Below are 21,553 nucleotides of genomic sequence, written 5' to 3' on the forward strand. Positions count from 1 at the left end.
GAACTATTTATCACTGCTCACCTTAAATATAGGTGAAATGAAATTCGCCAACTAAAATACAGATATTGATTGGCATAATGGATTCAAAACCTTACGGGGCTGGAGAGATGGCTCAGAGGTTAGGAGTGTGTCATATTCTGTCAGAAAGATCTGAATTTGTGTCTCAGCACCCATGTTAGGAGACTCAAAACCAACTGTAATTCCAGCTCCAAGAGATCTGACACTTCTGTCCTCTGAAGGTGCCTGCCCATGTGTGGCATACACATACGTGCATACATGCATGCGTATATACATACAGACAGACATTTTAAAAAGCACTTCCATGCAAATAATAAGCACAGTGAAACTGAAGTGGTAGCTGTACTATTATGAAACAATCAGTTTATAGGTAAAAAATTAAAGGGAACGAAGTACATTTTATTGATAGGAATAATAATTATTAATAGTGAAGATATAGCAATTCAAAATATTGATACATCAGGGCGTCCATCACACAACGGGATGGTGTGCTTTTTCATAAGTAGTTTTTATCATGGCAAAGAATTTGTCTTCCATTCTGAATTTGCCATGTGTTTTCATTATGAAAGTGATGACTCTTGTCAAATGCCTTTTCTGCTACTGGTTTTTCCCTTGTTTAACAAAAGATTGAAAGTTTTTCTCCTAACCAGTGTATCATACACACCTCTGCCATCAACATAGTACTGGGAATCCTAGCCAGAGAAGTTGAGCAAAAGTCTTTGTTCCCCAAGACTGTGTTGTTTCTACTATCGTGTGTGTGTATGTGTGTGTATGTAAATATGTGTGTGTAAATATCTACTATCGTGTGTGTGTATGTAAATATATGTGTGTGTAAATATATATGTGTATGTATACATATACATATGTATATATATTATGATATACATATAACAATAGATAACACATATAACATACTAGTAAATTAGAGAAATGGAACTTAAAATATGTGACATTTTTCCTTCTTAGATTAATTCTCCACTCGTACTCATCTGCAAATATGATTCCATTTTTATCTGTGGCTGAATTTCATTGTGATATATGCCACACAAAAATATTAATCAGACAAGGATGTGGAGCTGAGACGGAGACGTGTTAGGGGTCTAATGAGCTGGAGGGAGGGGCGGGGGCAGAAATGATCAAGGTACATTGCATACAAGGATAATAAAAAATGGATCTATAATGGAAAAAAAGAAGGAAAGCCATCTAAATTTAGAAGTTGGGAAAAGGTAGGAACTGGGAATATGTTTTGGTCAGTAAAGCACTTATCACTCTGTCAGGGGGCACTGAGTACAGACCTGGGAATCTGTGTAAAAATGTCAGGCACAGGGGCACATGTTTCTGATCTCAGCACTGGGGAAGCATAGACAGGAGATTCCCGGGGCTCACTGGTCAGCTAGTTTAATTGATGATCTCCAGGCCAATGAGAGAGTCTGTATCAAAGGTCGATGGCATTTCTGAGGATGACACCTGTTGTCCTCTGACATGCACTCATATGAAAGTAAGCGCAGATATACATACAAGGACAATATCATTAATATATAAATGGAATGTAATATAATATACATACTCAATTACCAGAGTCAATAAATAAATTCAGCAAGATTGCAGAATATAAAAAGCAACACATCAAAATCAGTCATGCTTCTCTATGCCTGTAATGAACAATTTGGAAATGAAGAAAATCCTATTTATGATTACATGTAAAGGAATGTTAAGAAAAAAAAAACAGGAGTAAATGTAATCAAGGAGGTAAATGATTTGTACATAGTAAACAATGAGCTATTACTCAAATGTGTACATAAATACAATTAACCTATTAGAACACTGGAAAATAGTAAGATGGCAATGGTCTCCAAAGCTAGCTACTGTCCCTCTCAAAAGTTTCCACGGCTTGTTTCTCTTCAAAATGGACATGTCAATCCTCAGCTTTATATATCGATTCTCAGAGTCTTGAATGTTTGCAAGAACATTGAAAAAGAGAAAATATATCTTGTTTCAAAATGTCAACCAATGGAAAACCATCAAAATAATCCAGAAATAATTCTAAACCTTTATTATCAATTGAATTTCAGCATGGGGGCCCAGACCATTCAGTGGGAGAAAAGGGTATTGGGCCAGCCATGTAACCAAATGAAAAACAATGCAATTTGAACAACTACCTCATGGTCATACAAAAATTCACTCAGCACATCAAACCCTTCAATGTGAAGGCTAAATCAATCCACGGACTATTAGAACAATTAATAGGGCAAATCTTTATGATCTCTGCTTTGGCAATGAGTTCGTAGGTTTGCTAGAAAAAGCACAAAGCAGCAATTTAAAACCTAATAAATTTGGATAAAGGCTTAATATCCTGAGTATATAAAGAATTCTTTTGCCTTAATAGCAAACAAAAACTTGAAAATCAAATTGTCCAATGAAGATCAGAGCAAACAACTTGAACAGAAACTTTCCCCAAAATACACCTTAGCCAAAAATCACTCCCCATCCCTAATCATTAAAGAAGTGCGAATGCAAACCAGAATGGAGCTGGAAGGGATGTGGGAGCCAAAGGTTCATGACTTCCAGGCTGGCCTCCACTTCAGGTAAGACCCTGTCTCAAAGAACAAACACCAACAGATACCAGAGAGACTGGATTTACACGGAAGACATTGTCCTTTGGTTCACAGCTTAAGCATTCCTTGGTGACTTGGCCTATTGTACATCACAGCCAGTGAGAGCCAGTAGTGAGGAAAGGTGCAAATTTCAAGGCAGCCTGATGCAAAGGCTGATGGCAAGGAGCTAGGGTCCCAACCCTCACTCTCTTCAGGACATGCCTGAATCAGTAAACTTCTCCCTCTAGGTCCTAACCTCTTAAAAGTTCCACCAGTTCCTAGTAGCGTCACAGGCTGGGGACTTGACACATTGACATTTGGGGGAACATTTACCCAAACCACAACATTGACTTACCACTTCACCTCTGCTAAGATGGCGTTAACTTTAACATTTCTGAGAAATGAAAACACATGCACACAGAAACTTGTATAGGACTGTCGATATGCTTACGGGGTGATGCAAAAGTGTTTTGAAATTGAAAGCTGGTGACTGTGACTGTAACCCCCCCCCCAAAGACACTACCTGCTACTGAGAATGCACGCTATTGACTGGTAAATTGAATACAATCCAAGTTTTCTCTTAATAAAAGAAATTGTCCTATTAAAGGAATTAAGCAGTTTCTTTTTCACTCACAAGTGCCCTGTGCACCCTTCTCATACAACCTTCTGATAGAACCATCCACAGAGCAAAAAGAGTTGCCCACGCTTTCCCAGGCTATGCCAGTATAATATCTCTTTGACCTTCAAGGCTGCAGATTCTGCTGGAGTAGAGAAGAAGCAAATCTCCAGCAGAACAACAATCCATTCGACCTGAACAAACGGGCTGGCCTATGTCCTAATATGACCCATATTGGGAGTGCTATTGCTGGATATGCTAGGCAAAACAAAGAAGACCCAAATCACCAAGGCTTCACTTATACTAGTACCGAAGGCCACACACTTTGGCCCTTGACTGTGTTTCTGGTAAAGAGAGCACTGCTGAGACGTGTTACATGCCTCTGTAACAAGTTCCTGGGATTTCCTTGGATGCCTGAAGTACACAGAGTGTTGGGAAATGTTTGCATTATTCACACATGCCCTGTTCCTCAAAACCATGGGGTTTTTAGGGCTGGAAAGATGGCTCACTGGTAAAGAGTGTGTACTGCTCTTCCAGAGAATCCAGCATCCATATCTAGTGGGTCATAACCTCACAGTATCTGCAGCTCAACGGGATTGGATATCTCTAGCTTCTATGGATCTCTATACTTATGCTCCTGTGGGCATGCACGTGCACACGAGCATGCACACACACACACACAAAGTGTTTCCCACTCCCTCCAATTCATGCCACTCTCCTTATATTCTGTGATGCTTTACTTGAGTGGGTAGTATTATGTTCCTTCCAGTTATCCAGCCAGACCCCAAACTATGTTTTATGCTGAGACACATCGTGTGTATGTACCATTGTAGATCATTCCAGAATGTCACTTAGGAGGAAATACACATTTTACAAAAAGTGATACAAATATTTCCAGTTTCTGCTCCACCTGATAGTCACTCAGTGGTCACAATTCAGCAGCTTTCTGTCACTTTAAATGGCATTTACAGAATGGCTGTGCTTCCTGTCTCAAAATAACCCCAACACAATTTTGCCTCTTTGTCCTTCCTATGTAGCCAGGTGATTCATAAAGTTACTCTGATTTCCCTTTTCGTGTCATTCGCTTTTTGTTATTCTTCCTCTCCTCCTACCCCGTGAAGGGATTTTGCATCCTTTGGGATCAGCATTTGAGTGCACTTCATCTCTGACCCAAAGGCAGTCTCTTGGAGCAAATGCCTATATTCTGTCTCCTCCTATCTCTGTCCTCTTTCCTGGTGCCAGGAAGGGCCATGAGCCTCTCAGATGGCAGGTTCACAGAGGGAACATGGTTATCAGTTTCCAGATATCATTCTGCATATCCATAAACCTTATTTCTCATAGAGATCAAGACATGTTGAGGATATGGAAAAATACCTGGTTCCACTCACAAATCATTATTGTACTTTATACAGAGTAGTTTATGGCACTGACATGTTCCAGGGCCAGAACTTAAAATGCCATTTTAGTATCATTGTGAGGTGGAAGCCATTTAGAAAAGCCATGTGATGTCAGGCCACTGCTGCCTGGGTGTCTGAAGAAGTTTCTGCAGCAAGGACTAACTTGTATGCCCACCCTCATTCTCAGCCCAGATTATTAATTTGTCTTCTGCAATTACATGATATTCACTCTGTGACCAAGCAAAGCACCATGACTTGAAGACCACAGGCACTCAATAAATATTGATGGATCACATTGAGCCTGACATTTGGGAGGAAAAGGCCAAAAACGGCAGTCATTTCATCTAATGAAGGCTTCCCAGTGGTTCCCAGAATAACTCGCAGTTGGGACTCCAACAGTCATCTTTGGATTGTCCCGTGAGATCCTTGGGTTATTGTAACTGTTTCAGTTTTCCATAAACATAATTTAAACACACATGTGCATTTAAGTATAACCTACTTTTAAAATGGAATACCAAACTCTGAAGAGAACAGCTCATGGACACCTCATGTTACATCTAGAAGGGAGTTAGCTGAAGCAAGTTGACTCATTTCTGCTCAACCATGGGGGCGATGCTTCTTCCTGCCGGAACTTTTCGTAAGCTTCGACTCATTGGTTCAGAGGCTTGTGTCTGTACTGGGCTTTTATAGATTAGGCCGATATAGACCCACTGCTATGAGGCTGCACGCCATGTATCATGCCTTTTCTTTGTGCAAATGAAAGCCTTCTTGCTACTTCCCAGTCAAACTAAAATATAGAAAGAATCCTGAAACTAACTACAACTGCCATTCCTCTCCCCAATCACAATTGTATTGTTCTTAACATTACAAGCAACTAGCATCCATTTGTACTGCAGAGCGATGAAATGCCACTTTATGCCTATTTTTAACAGACAAATGACTACTATGATTTTGATTTAAAAAAAAAAACTAGCTCCTTCTTCCACTTTGAATGGAGACTAATGGTTGGACAAATTAGGCACCTTTCTTATGACCTAGATGTGTTGGAAAGGGAGCAAGAGCTCAAGGATGCCAGGGTAGTTGATGAGCATAAAATGTAGGCAGCCTTCTCTCACCCTCTGTGTAAATAAGTAATCAGTGGCCAGGGTGCAAATCTGCAACTGCAGGCCCACACCTGGTTACAATCGCGCATATGTCCATCCTCTGACGGCTAAGTGCTCCCACTTCAAGGCTTGGAGATAAAACAGTACCCACTGAACATTCTGAAGCTTCCAATTTCCTTCTGTGATTTCACACACCTGCTGGTAACCACAGTCCAACAATATTAAATGGAAGGTTCCAGAAATAAGTATTTGTGTTTTCAATTGGATTGTGTTAGGGGCAGTATGAAGAAATCTGACACCATTGCACTATCTTGTTCAGGGTGTGAGCTATCCCTTTGTCTAATGTATCTCCCATACCTATCTGTTGGCCACTTAACAGTCCTCTTGTAATCAGATTGAAAACTGCACTACTAGTCTTTGGGTTCACAGAAGCCTTATTTTATTTAATAATGTCACAAACAAGAGTAGTGATGCTGACAATTATATTGCAGCACGTTATCACACCTATTCTGAGTTATTAATGTCTGATTGGGCCTAATTTACAAATTATGCTACATTATAGGCAGTTATAGGCAAAATAGTATCTATTGGGGCTTTCTACTGTCAGGTTTCGGGCATCCATTCAGACTTGGTACGTTTCCCCACAGACAGGGAATCTATATATTGTTACAGAGCCATTTTTCTTGGTGGTGCTAGGGATTCAATCCAGGGCCTCCCACTCGTTAGACAAGAACTCTGTAACTGAACTAGAGCTCCACTCTTAAAGTGTCATTTTAAAGAGATGACATCCAAGCTTTTTGGCAAAATTAGCCTAGTTTCTAAATGGCACTTAATATAATCCCTTCCATTTCTTCAGAGATTTCTTCTATCAGGCTTGGGGGTATCAGGTATGGAAATGGTGCCTTTCAATACAGTTGCCAAAACAACAAAACAACAACAACAAAAGACCCAAGAGCTTTTCTTAGCTGCAGTCTCCCATTTAGCTTTCCCTCTTGAAACTGAAAAGCCCAGGCAAACACAGAAGGGCAGTTATCAAGAATTCAATTAGTCCAAACTCACACAAGTTTCAGCTCACAAAGGCAGAGCCAAAGAAAACAGGAGGAGCCATGTTGAGTGGGCAGTCTGTTGTTCATCAGCTCTGACTAGCAGCTCTACCTCATATTGGCAGGGTCCCTTGGTGGTAATGTTGTCCCATGAACAGAGAGAATGTGCCTCAGCCTACAAAGCCATACTTGCTTTCTGAAGTGGTGGAGCTATTTAAAAGGTACCAGTGGAGCATGAAAGCTAAAGATGGTATACTGAAACTCGAGGAAGAAGTGAGGGAGTTGCAGTGTGATTAGTGAAGCTGAAATCTGTCCAGCCCATTGAGTTCACCATTAATACTATAAAAAGAATGTTGTGGGCCTGTTATATTACTTTATTCTACCTGAAACTATTAATATGGTCTAAATGATTAGGCAATCCTAATGTCCCATTAAATATAAATGATGAAAATGAATAAACCACAGGCAGTTTATGACTTCCTTAATAGAGTACTAGCCCAAACCACAATAGTCCTTTAGGGTCTGAGATGGTTATTTTTAGCTACCATGATTGACATAAGTCCATTATAAAATTCACATGGTGCTAGGGCATTGGGGCAATTGTACTGTTTATATTCAAGTAACAACTAAGGCTGAAGTATGACAGCAAATGACTGATAAAGAGCCAGAGGTATGGCCACAATCTTGTTGGTAGCTTTCCCATATAAAATAGACACAAGAAGCTGCTGCCAGAGCTCCATGCTGCAAGTGCTTCCTTTTTTGATGCAAGATTGTACCTGGCTCTTCAAAGTCACAGCACCAGTTGCCCTGACCCTAAGCCCAAACATTTTCCCCAAGCTGGAAGTCACCAGAAAAGTCACAAGTACCACTCTGGAACTGGCAAAGCACCTGGTTTTCAGCCTCAGTGTGTAGCATGCCCGGTGTGTACAGCCCTTGGGTGGCCAGCATCTTCATAACATTTTCAGGTTCCAACATCCAGGCAAGGCTGGATGTTAAAAGAAAGGGTTTGCACTTAATCAGGTGTCTTCTCTATAGTTTATCAATGTCCTTCACCAGCTACAAATGATCACCCTTGACTACAAAGAGCAGTCTGAGGCCCAGAAGACCCTGGCTTTTAAACATAGACATGCCATTGAGCATCATGAGGCAGGTTACATAAAGAAATCTAAAACAAAGATTCAGTTTGAACATTTTATTGGGTAAATGATTTAAAAGGTAATAACAATAGTGTCAAAACTACTACAATGTCTTTCCACAGCCATACCTTACAGACCCACATAAACCATTTCATATTTTTGTCTTTTTCTGTTCATTTTTAATATTTTAAAGCCATACATGTCATATAAAATGCCCACTTCCAATAACTTCTTCAAACTATTAAGCAATTCAGTGTGGAAGGAGGGAGGACCTGGTTATAACGAAGGGGTTGTAGATAATCCGTGATGTCTCACTGTAATCAAAACACCAGGTTACTAAGAAGGGAGGGGAGAGCTACTCCAGGTAGCTTTTTTCTTGTTACAAGTCTCACCATTGCATCACCAAAAACTCTTTATGCTGGTGACCGAGTCAAAGGAATTTTGGGAAACATATAAAACACTAAAATAACTTAGAAACTAGATCCAAATATCTCAAAAGTAATCAACTTTGATATACAAAAGCGGTCAGAGGTGCTTACAAAAGTATTTTTTGTTTGTTTGTTTTACTTTGTTTTTTCTCAGTGCGTCTAAGTACCAGCGCAGTTACTGGGTCTGGAGCAAAATAAAAGGTTCATTTCTTCTGAAACAGTAATAAAAAACAAGGAAAACATATCTTTGTATATAAAGGATCAATGCTGGTCTTAAGAATAAATGTAATCAGAAACCCTTAAATCGAGAGGCACACAATGGGTTTCCACTTGTAAAAAATAAAAGGAAAGTCACCAGTTTATTTAAATGGAGGAGGTGCTCACACTCCTCAAATAAACTTAATTCAGTTTAACATCACTAGCAAAAAATCACTTAGAAACTGTACAAAAATAAAAAAGTTAACACATTTAATCCTGCAAGGTTTTTTGTAAGGACTGGAAGGCAGGCTTTTGGAGCAGCATTTGGGCATGGCTGGGGGCTTCTTTGGTTTGATCTAACACACATAAGCGATGGAACCCATTCCAGATGACAGTTTCAAATTCTTGCACATTTGAAGACAGGAAGAGGCCAGTATACAAACTTCCCGGTGTGCTGTGTGTGCAATGGAACCATTTGCATTGGAGTGGACATCCTAGGTGAGGTGTGGGGTGGAGGGGGAGGGGAGAGCAAGCCTTGGACTTCCTCCATCACTGACCTCCTCAGGGTAGGGGACATTGGAGAGGGTAGTAGCACATTCGTGCAATCAGAAGGCCACTTGAGGGGGGGGGCAATTGTTCTTTTAGAATCTGGTACCTGGCTGACCTTGTTTAAGAACAATAAAACCTTCCAGAATTGGAAGCCTTTTGCTACATACCAAAAATAAACTACACATTGTTTTCCAAGAAAATACCCAGTTGCATTTGAAAAAAGAAAAAAGAAAAAAAAAAAGGAAAACTTAACTGGAACTAATTAACATTTAAAAGGGGGCTCTGTAAACTTTGTGCTATTCAAATGAAGTTCAAGTATTACTTCTGAGCTGTTTAAAGATCACGGAACTCATACAATATTCTGGTGATAAAGAGTACAATTCACATTTGTGTTTCTGAACAAATAAACCACAACTGGCTAGAACACAACTTGTGCAATTAGAATCTTTGTCTGAGTTAAAGACACATGCTACATATTTCCACATGTTCAAAGTTATTTCAAACCACATATTTAACAACTTTGTCATATACAACAAGAGTGAAAGGGCCTAGCATTGGTTTGTTTGAAGCACACCATTATAGTTTGTATAACACCCTTTACACTACAAAGTCTTTTAGTCAACAGCTACTTAGACACAAAAATGCACTGTGCATCAACTTGAATACAAAAGGAGACAAAACTATCCTTTCCCCCCAAGCCATGGTGGGAAATATTGCTGACCTCGTCCTTTGAAGCCTGCAGGATGGTTATTCTTCAGTAGAACATTATTACACCGGTAAGAAAATCTGTATAATATCTGCATATATCAAGGATTTTTTAAAAAATCTGATATGATTTTAGAGTCCGCATGACCAGTCACGTGACCTGCTCAAGATTGATTAGCACCGTTAAATACATAAACACACACATATGCATGTATGCATGTGTAAGTATATGGAGACATACACGCATATATGTATGTGATAGATCTTTTCTTTAAAAACAACAACAACAACAACAACAACAACAACAACAACAAAAAACTAGCCGTAAGCTCACCCGGGATGAGGAGCTTTGAAATGATGAGATGATGATGGGTTAGATGGATTTCACAACGATATTGGTCTAGTCTGTCTCTTCAGTTTCTATGTTATATTTACTTTTCTTTTTCCCCTTTTTCTTTTCCTTTTCTTTCTCCCCATTCTTTTCTTCTCTCTCTGTCTCTGTCTTTCTGTCTCTCTCTCTCTCTCTTTCTCTCTTTTTTTTGTAGCAGACAATATCATTCAGCTTGTGCTCACTTTCCCTATAAAGGCAAGAAAATGTCAGGTAGCTGCTTGCTTTTATACTGAAAGACTAATCCACCCGCAAAGTGTGTCCAAGTAGAAACAACAGGACTTAGAAGCCCATTCTAAAGCTCAGCAGCTTATGTTTTCTCTGTATTCAATGGAACTGGCTACTGAGACTGTCTTTCAGGCTAGCAAGTAGCTTCTTAGTTAAGGCATCAAAACTGAAAATGGATACATCAACAATGGATTCTGTGGATGAAGAAATACCAAACTTCAAAGAACTCTCATCAAAAACGGAAGCTGTGTACTTTGCCCTTATGGCAAGGAGAATGAATTCAGCCAATTACAAACTAGACAAGGATTTTCTGAACTACCAGTCTGTCACTTGTCACAGCAATTAAATGTATAAGCTTGACTATTTCAATAATTAGCGGCATGTCATAGTTGTAGAATATACATTCTGCAGCATTTCACTCACCACTTGTTCTAATGACTTCCTGTTTGAAAAAATTATATATTTCCCAAATATATATATCTATATATACCTATATATACTACCATAAAACAAAGGTCATCTTTTACCAGAATCATCATGGGTTTTCCTGGGGATAAACAAAAGGGTTTCCCATTGACATCAGTAAGTTCTCTTTGTGCCATGGGAAGAAGAGCCCTACAAATGAGCTAGGCTCTAATTCATATATCTGAATGCCATCTTTACAGGTCTACCATATTATCTATCAACACAGAAATGTGTTTCTATCAAAAGGCTGTAGTGCAGAAAGAGATTCAAACTCTTTGTAGTATCTCTGAAACTCAGCATTGTCTCTGTGATAGACAAATTTGAAATCATAGTATGTATGAACTTTTGTTTCACTAGATTATCTTTATCATGTCTTAGTAGCTAAAGTTGTCTCTGGCCAATTATGACATTGAAACCTAAAGCTAACAAATTTAAATTAATACAAAATAGACAAATGTCTTTTTGGTTATTTGCTCAAAATAATTTTTTCAGCTAAAAAAATACTTTGGAGTAAGGAATTTGTGTAATCTGTTGTTTCTTATATAGAAACAATAAAATTTTATAAGAATATTCTCTAAATTGCCTTTTTAAACCCCTCTTAATTTGACTTAATTATAGTCTTCTCAAAGGCACTAAATTCTGCATCTGATCTCTTCCCAATATACGCTGCCTTTCAGAATGATTTCGAAGCCCATTTGAAAGGTAGCTTATGCTTTTCTAAAACAGTATTTTAGGTTGTAAATTGGTTCTATAACATGAGGCAGTCTCTTCTACAATAACAAGCACAGAAGGCGTAAACAGTTTCTTGCTCTCTGTGACAAGTCCTATCATGGACCTCTGAATGTTCATTACTTAATCTAAAGCTCACTTATTTCAACCATGGGAAAAAATGTGTACTTGATCCAAATACTAAGCTGTCATAGCAAATAGAATTTTAGGCAAATTCAAGAGTAATATACAAATACCTGAATTTGTTATGAATTAATCCCCAACTCAGCTATCAAAAAATGACAATCTTACCGAAGAATACTAAAGACAAACCTAATAAATCCTCAGAAACGGCATACTTTCTTCCATCCACAGTCAAAAGAAGGAAGGAGGAAGAAAAAAAGGAACAAAGAAAGACAGAAACCTGTCTGAGATAGCAAAGCAAAAAATATACCTAATATTGTAAGGAAAGAAAACCTCAAAAGCTGTATGTGCTGAAAAAAAAATCAGTGATCTAAAATAATAAAACAGGATCTTCTTAACAAATGCCATTGTCCTACCCGTTACCATGATGGTCTTAACTAGCAGTGTCGAAGCTTCACCATGGCAACGGAAACTATCATCATAAAATGGTACAGTAAAAGAGATAGCTAGACCAAGAAGGTGTAGGGTCTCCTGGGAAGAGGTCTGCAGAGAGGCCCATTGACTGGTTGTGCGGCTCAGTGTCAGGAATAATGGTTGTATGGCGGAAGGGGATGCCCGATGCCATTTTGGAAATGATGGTGCTGGCGATGAGCAAGGTATTCAGCATAACTCAAGGTCATCTTTTCACTACGGTACCTGAAAAGGGAGGAGGGGAAGAGAAAAGTTAACATTGAGAAACACATGGTATGCTATTATCAGAGCCAGAGGGACTCTATGAGATCATTTTATATAATGGGAAACAAAAAGCCATGAGAGAAGCAATTAGTAGCCCAAAGTCAGAATTAGTGCAAGCAGCAAAGCTGAGATCAGAACACTAATCTCTTAGTGCTCTTTCTGCCCTCCTACTCCAGGAATGACATTGTCCCTTTTACCCACTTTGCTATCAGGAAGGAACAAGGAAGAGGCTATCTTTTACCATCATGTCTACATCTCCATCATAGATATATCTCATTCATTGGGCTCCTTTTATACCTGAGACTTTCCATCTCTTCCCCCTTCACTCTTCCTTTCTTTGTTCACACATCTTGGGTTTGCTCTATGCTACACGTCAGTACTGAAGCCCTCTCACTTTGTCTATATCTAGTTATTTGTCCATTACCCAACTTTTCCAGAGAGTAAGTACAATTTCTCCCTTCAGGCTCTTTCTTTTCCAATCAGGTGCTCAGTGTCCCTTGGTTCTGCCACTGTCTTTTCATGGCTGTCAGAGGTTCCTTAGGATTCTCTTTGGAACTTTCCAAGATACTCCCACAAACCACTTGTTCTGTAGGCTCATGGATTATACACCTCCACCTTTCCCTGATGATGTCCCTGCTTCTCCGATGGCTTCTCATCTCTTTGACAGCTGCTTCTACTCCTACTTTGCAGGATTTTCCTAGGTTCCAACATTCGCAGTTAGACTTTACACTCTGCCCTCCTCTGTTCACTGGGATCCCCACAGCTTTGACTTTGACCTGCTCACAGATTATCCCAGGCTACCAGCTCTATCACGAATCTCCTAGACTATATTTTCCTTTAGTGACATTTCCTATGTGGGCTAAAAGACCAGCCAAATCATAGTGCTTTATATTTCTTAGTACTGGCTTTGTACTGCACCACCTACGTGCTTTGATTCACAGCACATCTTCAGGGAATCCCTTTCCTCTCTTGCTCTCTACCTGCCAAATAGTCTACTCATTCTTTAAGCCTGGCCCTAAATCCACCTCCACTTTGAAGTTGTCTGTTATCCACTGACTTCCTGGAGTTCCTCTTCCCTAGCATTAGGATCCTACACATTGGTAATATCCTGCTTTGTAGTAGTAATTCTTTTTATTCGTGCCCTTCCATTCTCCTCCAACTATAAGCTTGAGAAGAACAGAAATGGGGACATTCTCAAATTTGTAACTGTGCAGAGCTGAGAACAATCCATTTTTTTAAACTACAGGCATGTAATACAATTTTCTGGAACTGAAATAAATGGAAACAGTACCCCATTCTTCTAAAATGTTCAATACTTTCCTTAAGTAAGAATCCCTATTATTCCATGTTGACATTTATTTAGCATTCATATTCAGCTCAATTTTGTTTTTCAATAAGCTTTCATAGTAGACTCCTATTACTGCCAGAATCCTAAGGTTAAATTTAAATGTTCGGACTGCTTATTAGAATCCTGGGGTTCTGCTAGGCAATGTCAAAAGCTTGTGAATAGCTAATTCTAGTACTTTCTCCAGTAAGGTAGCTTCAAATCTCACAGGGCTTGCTGTACAAAGTCCAAGTAATTTCAAGGAGCTAGAGATGAAGAGGATGAGCTCGGGTATCATGCAGGTGTTACTGCACAGCACACTTCCAGTGTAGCCACTCTCAGGACACCCTGCCATTGGTTCCCACTATTTTAGACAAGAGAAGCAAGTATAGTTTGAGAGTCTTAAAAAAAATCAGGTATAGGCATATCTTTAAAAGTCTACTGGCTAGTTACAAACTGCCATCCCAGTACCTGGTCAGCTTGATGGTTTTTCTGAATTCATTAGTAATTGGAGCTTTGTATCCTCCTTTTCTCAATAACGAGTCTATGGTCTGAATATGGTCCCATCCTGTGGAAAAGAAGCCAGATAAATTATAAGTCAAGCACGTGTCACAAATGCACCTTTGGTTAAATACAGAAATGACTTGGTAGAAGTCAACTATCCCTGTCACCAAATGCCATCAATTCCTTTGGTCCTAAAAAACAGTCATATAGAAGAGCTAACATTTTATCCTTGTATAGAATCAGGTCCGTCACAACATGCCTTAAATTGTCTAAGAAACTACTCAGTCATGTCTCTGTCACAAATCACAACCAGCATACTCTTCTCTAATGATCATTCCTTCAAAAGGGAGGGAAAGCCTAAATAAATAAAACATGACTTGTGTCAACTCACTAGTTGGGGCTCCAATCCCTATTTTATGGTAATAGCTGGTCTTAATGGTATCTTCTATGCTTGATAATCTATATTTGTATGAAATATTCAATGGTATTTTATTATTTCTAATATGAATGCTATTCTAGTATCTTTATGAGGTTGGTAACCCTGCAGTATTAACACATTTTCTAAAGCAATCCAAATAAATCTTCACATAACTGCCTTAAAGATTAATATTTTTATTTGAAGTTTAACACATTAAAATCTATTGTTATATCTCTCACATTTATATGAGCATACATGAGAAAAGCACATTTAAATGCCTTCTGAAAAGATAAGTGCTATAGAACTTTTAAAAAGCATTTATTTAAACTAATGTAAAGTTAGAATTTAGTAGTGGCTAGGAAGGACAAAGTACTATACTGAAGTTGTTTAGTGTCACCATATTGGTTCATAAAGATATGTGGCATATCTGTGAAATAAGAAAATTATTTTTGATTATGAAGTATAGACTAAACATAAAATACTTCATGTTTTCACAACACCCCTAATCTTAATAGAAAGCTTACAGTTTCACTATTATCTGAATGAGTTATGGCAATCACATAAGAATTGTTAGATACTGACAATGAATGACATCAAACTACATTTGATGTAGTCTCTAAACCTAAGGCCTCTTAATGCCATCAAAATTACTGCACACTGGTGCCTGGAAAACTGTGTTACAAAGCAGTAACAAACAGTTGCCTAAAATAAACTCCCAACTTCTACAAATCTGTGCCATTTTAAAAGAATACACTTATGAGTATGCTGTCAGACATCACTGAAAGGTGCAGATTCCATGTGAGTAATTAACCGATTTGAGTAAGACATTGCAGTGGCAGTGATGGAAGAGTCATTTCTTATAATTTGATGTTGATCAATTATCAGACATAACTGCAAGGTCAGTGACTGCACTGCAGCATGTTTAAATTTTTCTCTAGATCATATGAAATAAAGGACAACAATGACCTTGCTCCTTTGCAACCTCCGGTAGGTAGGTGGCGGTGCGTTTTGATCCTTTTTCATTGATGAATTCTATTCTAATGCCATGCACACCCACCTGAAAGAAATTGGCAGTTTTATTAGTACAGACTTCTTCAAAGAATCAGAAAGAAAATGTTATCATTTAACTTTCAATGCAATTTCCCTTCCTTTCATTTTTACTTTTTCTAGAACTCAGGACCAAACCCAGGGACTTGTGCTTGCTAAGATAAGCACTCTACCACTGGACTTAGTCCCCAATCCGCTGTTCCCCTTGTCTTCAGGAGTATATATTCGTTTTCTGTTTTCCAAGGCTTTGATTTTGGATTGGAAGGCTAGTATGCTATCCATAGAGCCTGCAAAAACACTGATTTGTGTGTGTCCAATATATGCCACGCTATTTTGTTTAGAAATCTGCAACGAACAATTTGCATACAGTAGGAGAGTTGATGGCCACAACTCCCAGCCTGGAATAAGGAAACTAGAGCAAATACCCAAGTAGCTGCATTCACAACTTAAGATTGTATCCTGAAACTTCCTAGGCTGACTCTTGCAAGCTCTAGTGCCTTTAAATCTGGGGATGGGATAGGGGATTTCTGGAGGGGAAACCAGGAAATTTGAAATGTAAATAAAGAAAATATCCAATAAAAGAAAAAAAAAGTAACTTACATGTAGGCAAACCAACACTGATAAGTCTAAAAAATATGGAGTGCTATATCCATATTACACAGTGAGCTCCATAGCCTGGACTACATAGTGAGACCCTGCTTAGAAGAAAAGCCTAAAAAGGAATGAAAACAATCAGACTATATGTTGCATAGTATCTTTGAATATAATAGCAATAAGGACTTCAAATTAGCCTCGGACAAGGCAATTTTATAGTTTATTATCCTAGCTCAGGTATCACTGTGGCATTTTAAAGTATGAAACTTTTGTTGATACCCAAAAGGGAAGTCTATTGGCTGTTACTAATATATTTTTGTTTTATTTTTTGTTTGTAAGCAAAACCAATGTGCTTTCCCTTCAATTAGCATACAATCAAAAGGAAGCTGACCATTCCCCCCATAGAATAGTGCACAAAGCTGAAGAAAAATATTCTAAACTCTTAACTTCTTTGAAAACACTGATAATAAAAATGAAAAATTAAAAGGACAACGATCATATTCCATTCTCCCATATCTCTAGTTGCCTTGGATCAAGATTTCCCAAGAGGACTGTAAGGCTGTCTAACATACTGGAGGGTGAGTGCAAAGGCAGGTACACACTATTCCCAGGACAGAGGCTTCCTTTAGAGTAGATGAATGGGGACAGAGTCTTTTATGCTTTCTCTGTGTGTAAACATGTCAGTGAGAACCGCTTTTGCCATCTCTGCCCTTAGGCACAAGTTTTCTAGTTTTTCAGGGAAGGAAATGTCCCCTGATAAATGGATTTCATCCTGTCTTCATACAAATACCCCTTGAGCCTGTCAGATCGTTTGAGTGATTACTGCGGGTTTTTATTTTATTATTATTAAAGTGTATCCCTGTGGCTATTCTATCTATTTGATATCAGTATTCTTCTTATGAATCAATCTCCTCTTGCTAAAAATGTAACCAGGACAGCTGTTTAAAAACCACCACAGTAAGGCCTCAGACCCCATGGGCTGTGACTGTGGACTGCTGAGAGGTAATATGAGTGTCTAGTTCACAAACATTTCTAGGATGAAGGGCATTTACCAATCACCCCAATATCTGACTTAGCACTAAGGCAATGACAATTTTGATACTTTCTCTATACTAACTTCCTGATCAGTGACAATATCAGATGCTTCATAATTTGGTTCTTCAAAATACACAGCACATGTAATTTATGCTCTATCATTCACAGGAGTCAATTTTGAGTCTTTAACTCTATTTATCAAAAATCTGTCATGTTAAAATTGAAGATAATTTTGGTGTTATTAAGATGTCTAGTCAAAACTCTGAGACGGGTTTCTTATCTGCATGTTGAGCAATATTTAACTGTCTTTGGGTGAGGAAGGGGGTGAAAACTTGATTAGAATTACAGGGTAGATCATATTTCAGCAAGTATGGTTTGAAAAAGGATCAACTCTTGACGGTGACTACTACCCTAGTTAAACCAGATAATCTCTACTAACCAACCATGCAAGTATGACAAACCACACACCTACATATTGGAGAAAAATAATTAATCAGATGGAGGAGTAGTTTAGATATATAAATCCTTTTTAAATAAATAACACAATTCTCTTCTATAGAAATCTGAGATTTTAAATCCTAGTAATTTAGTAATTAAAATAATCTAAGGCTAATTGTATGGTATATAAATTGTTTCTTGAGAAACCTGTTTACACGAGATCAAAATGAACGACATGTTGAACAAAAAAAAAAATTACTCACCAAGAGTGTTGATTTACTCTTATATTGTGAAAAGGCCCAGGCAACAACTTTGATTTAAAGGCAAAACACTTGTCTGGGTTCCTCTGATTTGAACAACTGAAAGCTCCTATAAATATGGTGATTTCAAAGGAAAGGCTTTGTGTGAAGCAACAGTTTTAATAGGTCAGAAAGATATGCCACAAAGCTAGGAAGCCCAAACTAGGGTGACTCATTTTTCAACTAGCAGAATCCGGAGAATGGGACTGATGTTCTCTTTGGTACTATTTAAGAAATAGCTTTTTAAATCATGCTTGGACCATGGCTGCCAACAAACAGATACATTGAAGAGTCAAAGCAGGAGAGTGGAAATTGGTACTGTGGAAAGCAACCAATTCTGATCAGCTTATGGAAGTCACCAGCTTTGCAAACTAAGTTTCCTTGACTGAAAAGGAAAAATCACTGTTGTGATGTGAATGTGGAAAGCATCCCTCGCTCCTGTGTATGAACACTTGGTCTCCAGCTGGTGACCTTTAGAAGGTAGAGCCTTACAGGCGGGGTGAGGTTTTAGAGCTTCGGCCCACAGTTCTTGATCTTTTTCTGCCTGCTTCCCAACCTCTTATGCAATGTAAGGTGCTAACCTCATCCTCTTGCAACTTTGCCTTCCTTACTACACTGGACTATATGCCCCATGGAACTGTAAGCAAAAATAAATGTGTTCTCCCTTACGATGCTTTGCTGGCCTGTGTTATCACAGCTATTGTATTTATCAGTGAGATATTGATCAGTTACAAAAAGAATTGGTATTCCCTGAAGTTAAGTCTGCTCTAAAATTACCTTAGTAACTACTTAGGATGGAAAAAGAGAAAGCACCTAGGAAAAGAACGGCAATGTATCCCTAACGGACTATACCAGTCTTCAGAAATATAGCCAAGTGGGCAAAGACTGGAGACTTACAAATCTAGCTTCAAGGGACTCTGCAGGTCAGTTTTAAAATTATTAGAATGTGAGCCGGGCCTGGTGGCGCAGGCCTTTAATCCCAGCACTCGGGAGGCAGAGGCAGGCGGATTTCTGAGTTCGAGGCCAGCCTGGTCTACAAAGTGAGTTCCAGGACAGCCAGAGCTATACAGAGAAACCCTGTCTCGAAAAACCAAAAAAAAAAAAAAATTATTAGAATGTCTGAGAAAAAAAATGCTTTCACGGTCTATCAACTGCTATAATATTGTTTTAATCAAGAGTGTACTTTTGCTATAAATCAACTAGAGTTGTAGTAAATTAAATCCAAGACTTATAGATAAGAGGATATGGAATTAAAGGGACCTATATCTGTGTGCTGAGAGAACATTAAGACCAGTTAAACAAATTTCTATTTCATGTTAAAGAGAAAGTCATGTTTATTCTGAGTCATTCCATTGCAAGTAATTTTTACTAATGATACTATACAATCTTTTGTTTTTAACATAGTTCTGAATGATTACATGTCAAGATTAATGTTGACCACCTCAGATGTATTATCATGATTCTCCAGTTTAGGGATTATGTATCCCTGAGTCTACTGGGTCTTAGCCCCCATCATCTTTGGTCTCCTCATCCATTTCTCTATTTGTTCATTCTATCAGCAAGCTTGTGGGTGCAGGGAAAAGAGATACATGCAAATTAATCAATTTTGCTTCATAGTAAAAGGTTTGGTGGAAAAGATTATAACTAATGGCTGAAATGAACCCTGAGACTGACTACAGATTTCATTTATCCTCATTATCTGGCCCCTTGTTAGAAATGTGGCTTCACTTAAAATTATTATTCTCTAATGCAGTGGCCCTCAACCTAAGAGCATTACAAAAGTGCCCTCTCCCACTCTATTATAATCCATAGTCCATGTTATGCACTCTACAGCTGCATAGTCAAAGCTTAATAAACCCTCGTCTAACTGTAAGGCAAGTGCTAGTCCTATAATATGTTAGCAGCATTACAAAGGGATCCTGGTTTTACTGGTGAGCCTAATCAGTGAGCAGACAATCTGAATAGGTTAAAACCTGATGGAAGAAAAAGAAAGTCATCTTGGCAAGAGTATAATTGTCTCTAAAATGAGTGCTAGCTAAGTTGAATGGGCTCCATGAAATCTTTGACCATTAGGGTCTAAAATTATGTCCAAAGTCCTGATTTTGAAATTAAATCTGCACCTGATAATATTTGGGCCAAGAATATCAATCAGTTTCCTTAGGTGTTATCTTATCTCAGCCTGTTGGCAGGGCCAGTTCCATTAATTCCCATTTTGGAGCCTCATGCTTTTTTTTTTTTAACAGCATGTCCATGGCTCACCACACTCCTTTCCAGTGAGTTCATCTTGAATAACATACAGAAATATATAGCAGGAGGTCAGAGAATTAAAAGTTGTTTGGCATGCCTTTTTGGATGAAATCATTTGGCAAAATAGGTTTTGTAATTAACAACACAGTCAGTTACTGGCCATTCACAAAAGACTGACCTACCAGGCTTAATATACTGGTACCATTGAAGTAATTGAAAGGACTCAGTTCTTAATGAGAGAAGCAGGGATGTTTGGCACACTACCAACTCTTTCAAGGCTTACACCGCTGATGACATACACATGCATCCAGAAAGAAGCCTAGGACTGTGTGACCAAAAATAAATGCTGCACATGACAGTCTACAGATGTGACCCAGAGTCTGCATCTCCCATATTTCTAGGTGGAAAAAAATGATGCTTCTTTTTTCTAAAAATACTACAAACCCACAGTGCTCTATATTGCCCTCTCAAACTCCTCCAATCACAGGAGATTCTACAGGACTCCAGCTCCCTTTCACAATAGTGACTTTTCCTAGTAAAAGCAAATGCAACATAAGAGATGACACTATCTCAAACCTGGGTCTGCCTATTTCAAATTTGTAATATAGATCAATTCTGTTGTAAGATTTTGTGATCTGTACAGATCCTACTCAGTGCTTACCCCCAAACTCAGTACTCCTAAAAGTATGTTTTAGACTACATATGCTCTAGATCCTCCATTTACTTTCTCAGTCATATGGTTGACTGCATTTCTTTGCCCACCAGTTTAAGTAGAAATTCTGAAGTTCTGCAGCTATCTATCTGGTTAACAAACTGGCTAATTTACAAATTTCTAACGTCTTTCTGAAATTTGGATATCCCCCACCACCATTAGTAACTTTTAAGTTGTAAATTTTAACAACTAACTGTGACCATGAAGATAAGAAGAGATGTACATATGGAACTTTTCTTTAGAAGAATATAAAGAAGGAAAAGGTAGTGTGACTGTCCTGTAATCCCTAGTATGACTATCACATAACTTAGTGACTTTGTAATTTAGTGATAAAAATACTTTTCTCCTGACCTAAGCCAATAAGGTGTGCACATTAGGCTGCCTTTATCTATCACACACCGGGCTCTTCGAGCTCTCTGAATACTTCTTGAGAAGTTTTGTAGAAGAATATAAATCAAAAGAGATAGCTGATTACATATT

General features: G+C 38.4%; 1 protein-coding gene across 1 annotated transcript in view; it reads right to left on the bottom strand.

Moving 5' to 3' along the window:
* Positions 1-7,952: 7,952 nt before the first annotated feature.
* Positions 7,953-21,553, bottom strand: part of Ammecr1 (Alport syndrome, mental retardation, midface hypoplasia and elliptocytosis chromosomal region gene 1) — a 103,631-nt gene continuing 90,030 nt past the window's right edge. Inside the window, exons 4-6 of the mRNA XM_021188180.1 lie at positions 15,668-15,758; positions 14,251-14,347; positions 7,953-12,416 (exon numbers count right to left, since the gene is read on the bottom strand). Of these exons, the coding sequence (XP_021043839.1) occupies positions 12,302-12,416; positions 14,251-14,347; positions 15,668-15,758 (303 nt within the window). The 3' untranslated portion in view covers positions 7,953-12,301. The remainder of the gene's footprint in view (positions 12,417-14,250; positions 14,348-15,667; positions 15,759-21,553) is intronic.

The sequence above is a fragment of the Mus pahari genome, chromosome X, assembly GCF_900095145.1.
Source record: "Mus pahari chromosome X, PAHARI_EIJ_v1.1, whole genome shotgun sequence".
Classification (NCBI taxonomy): domain Eukaryota; kingdom Metazoa; phylum Chordata; class Mammalia; order Rodentia; family Muridae; genus Mus; species Mus pahari.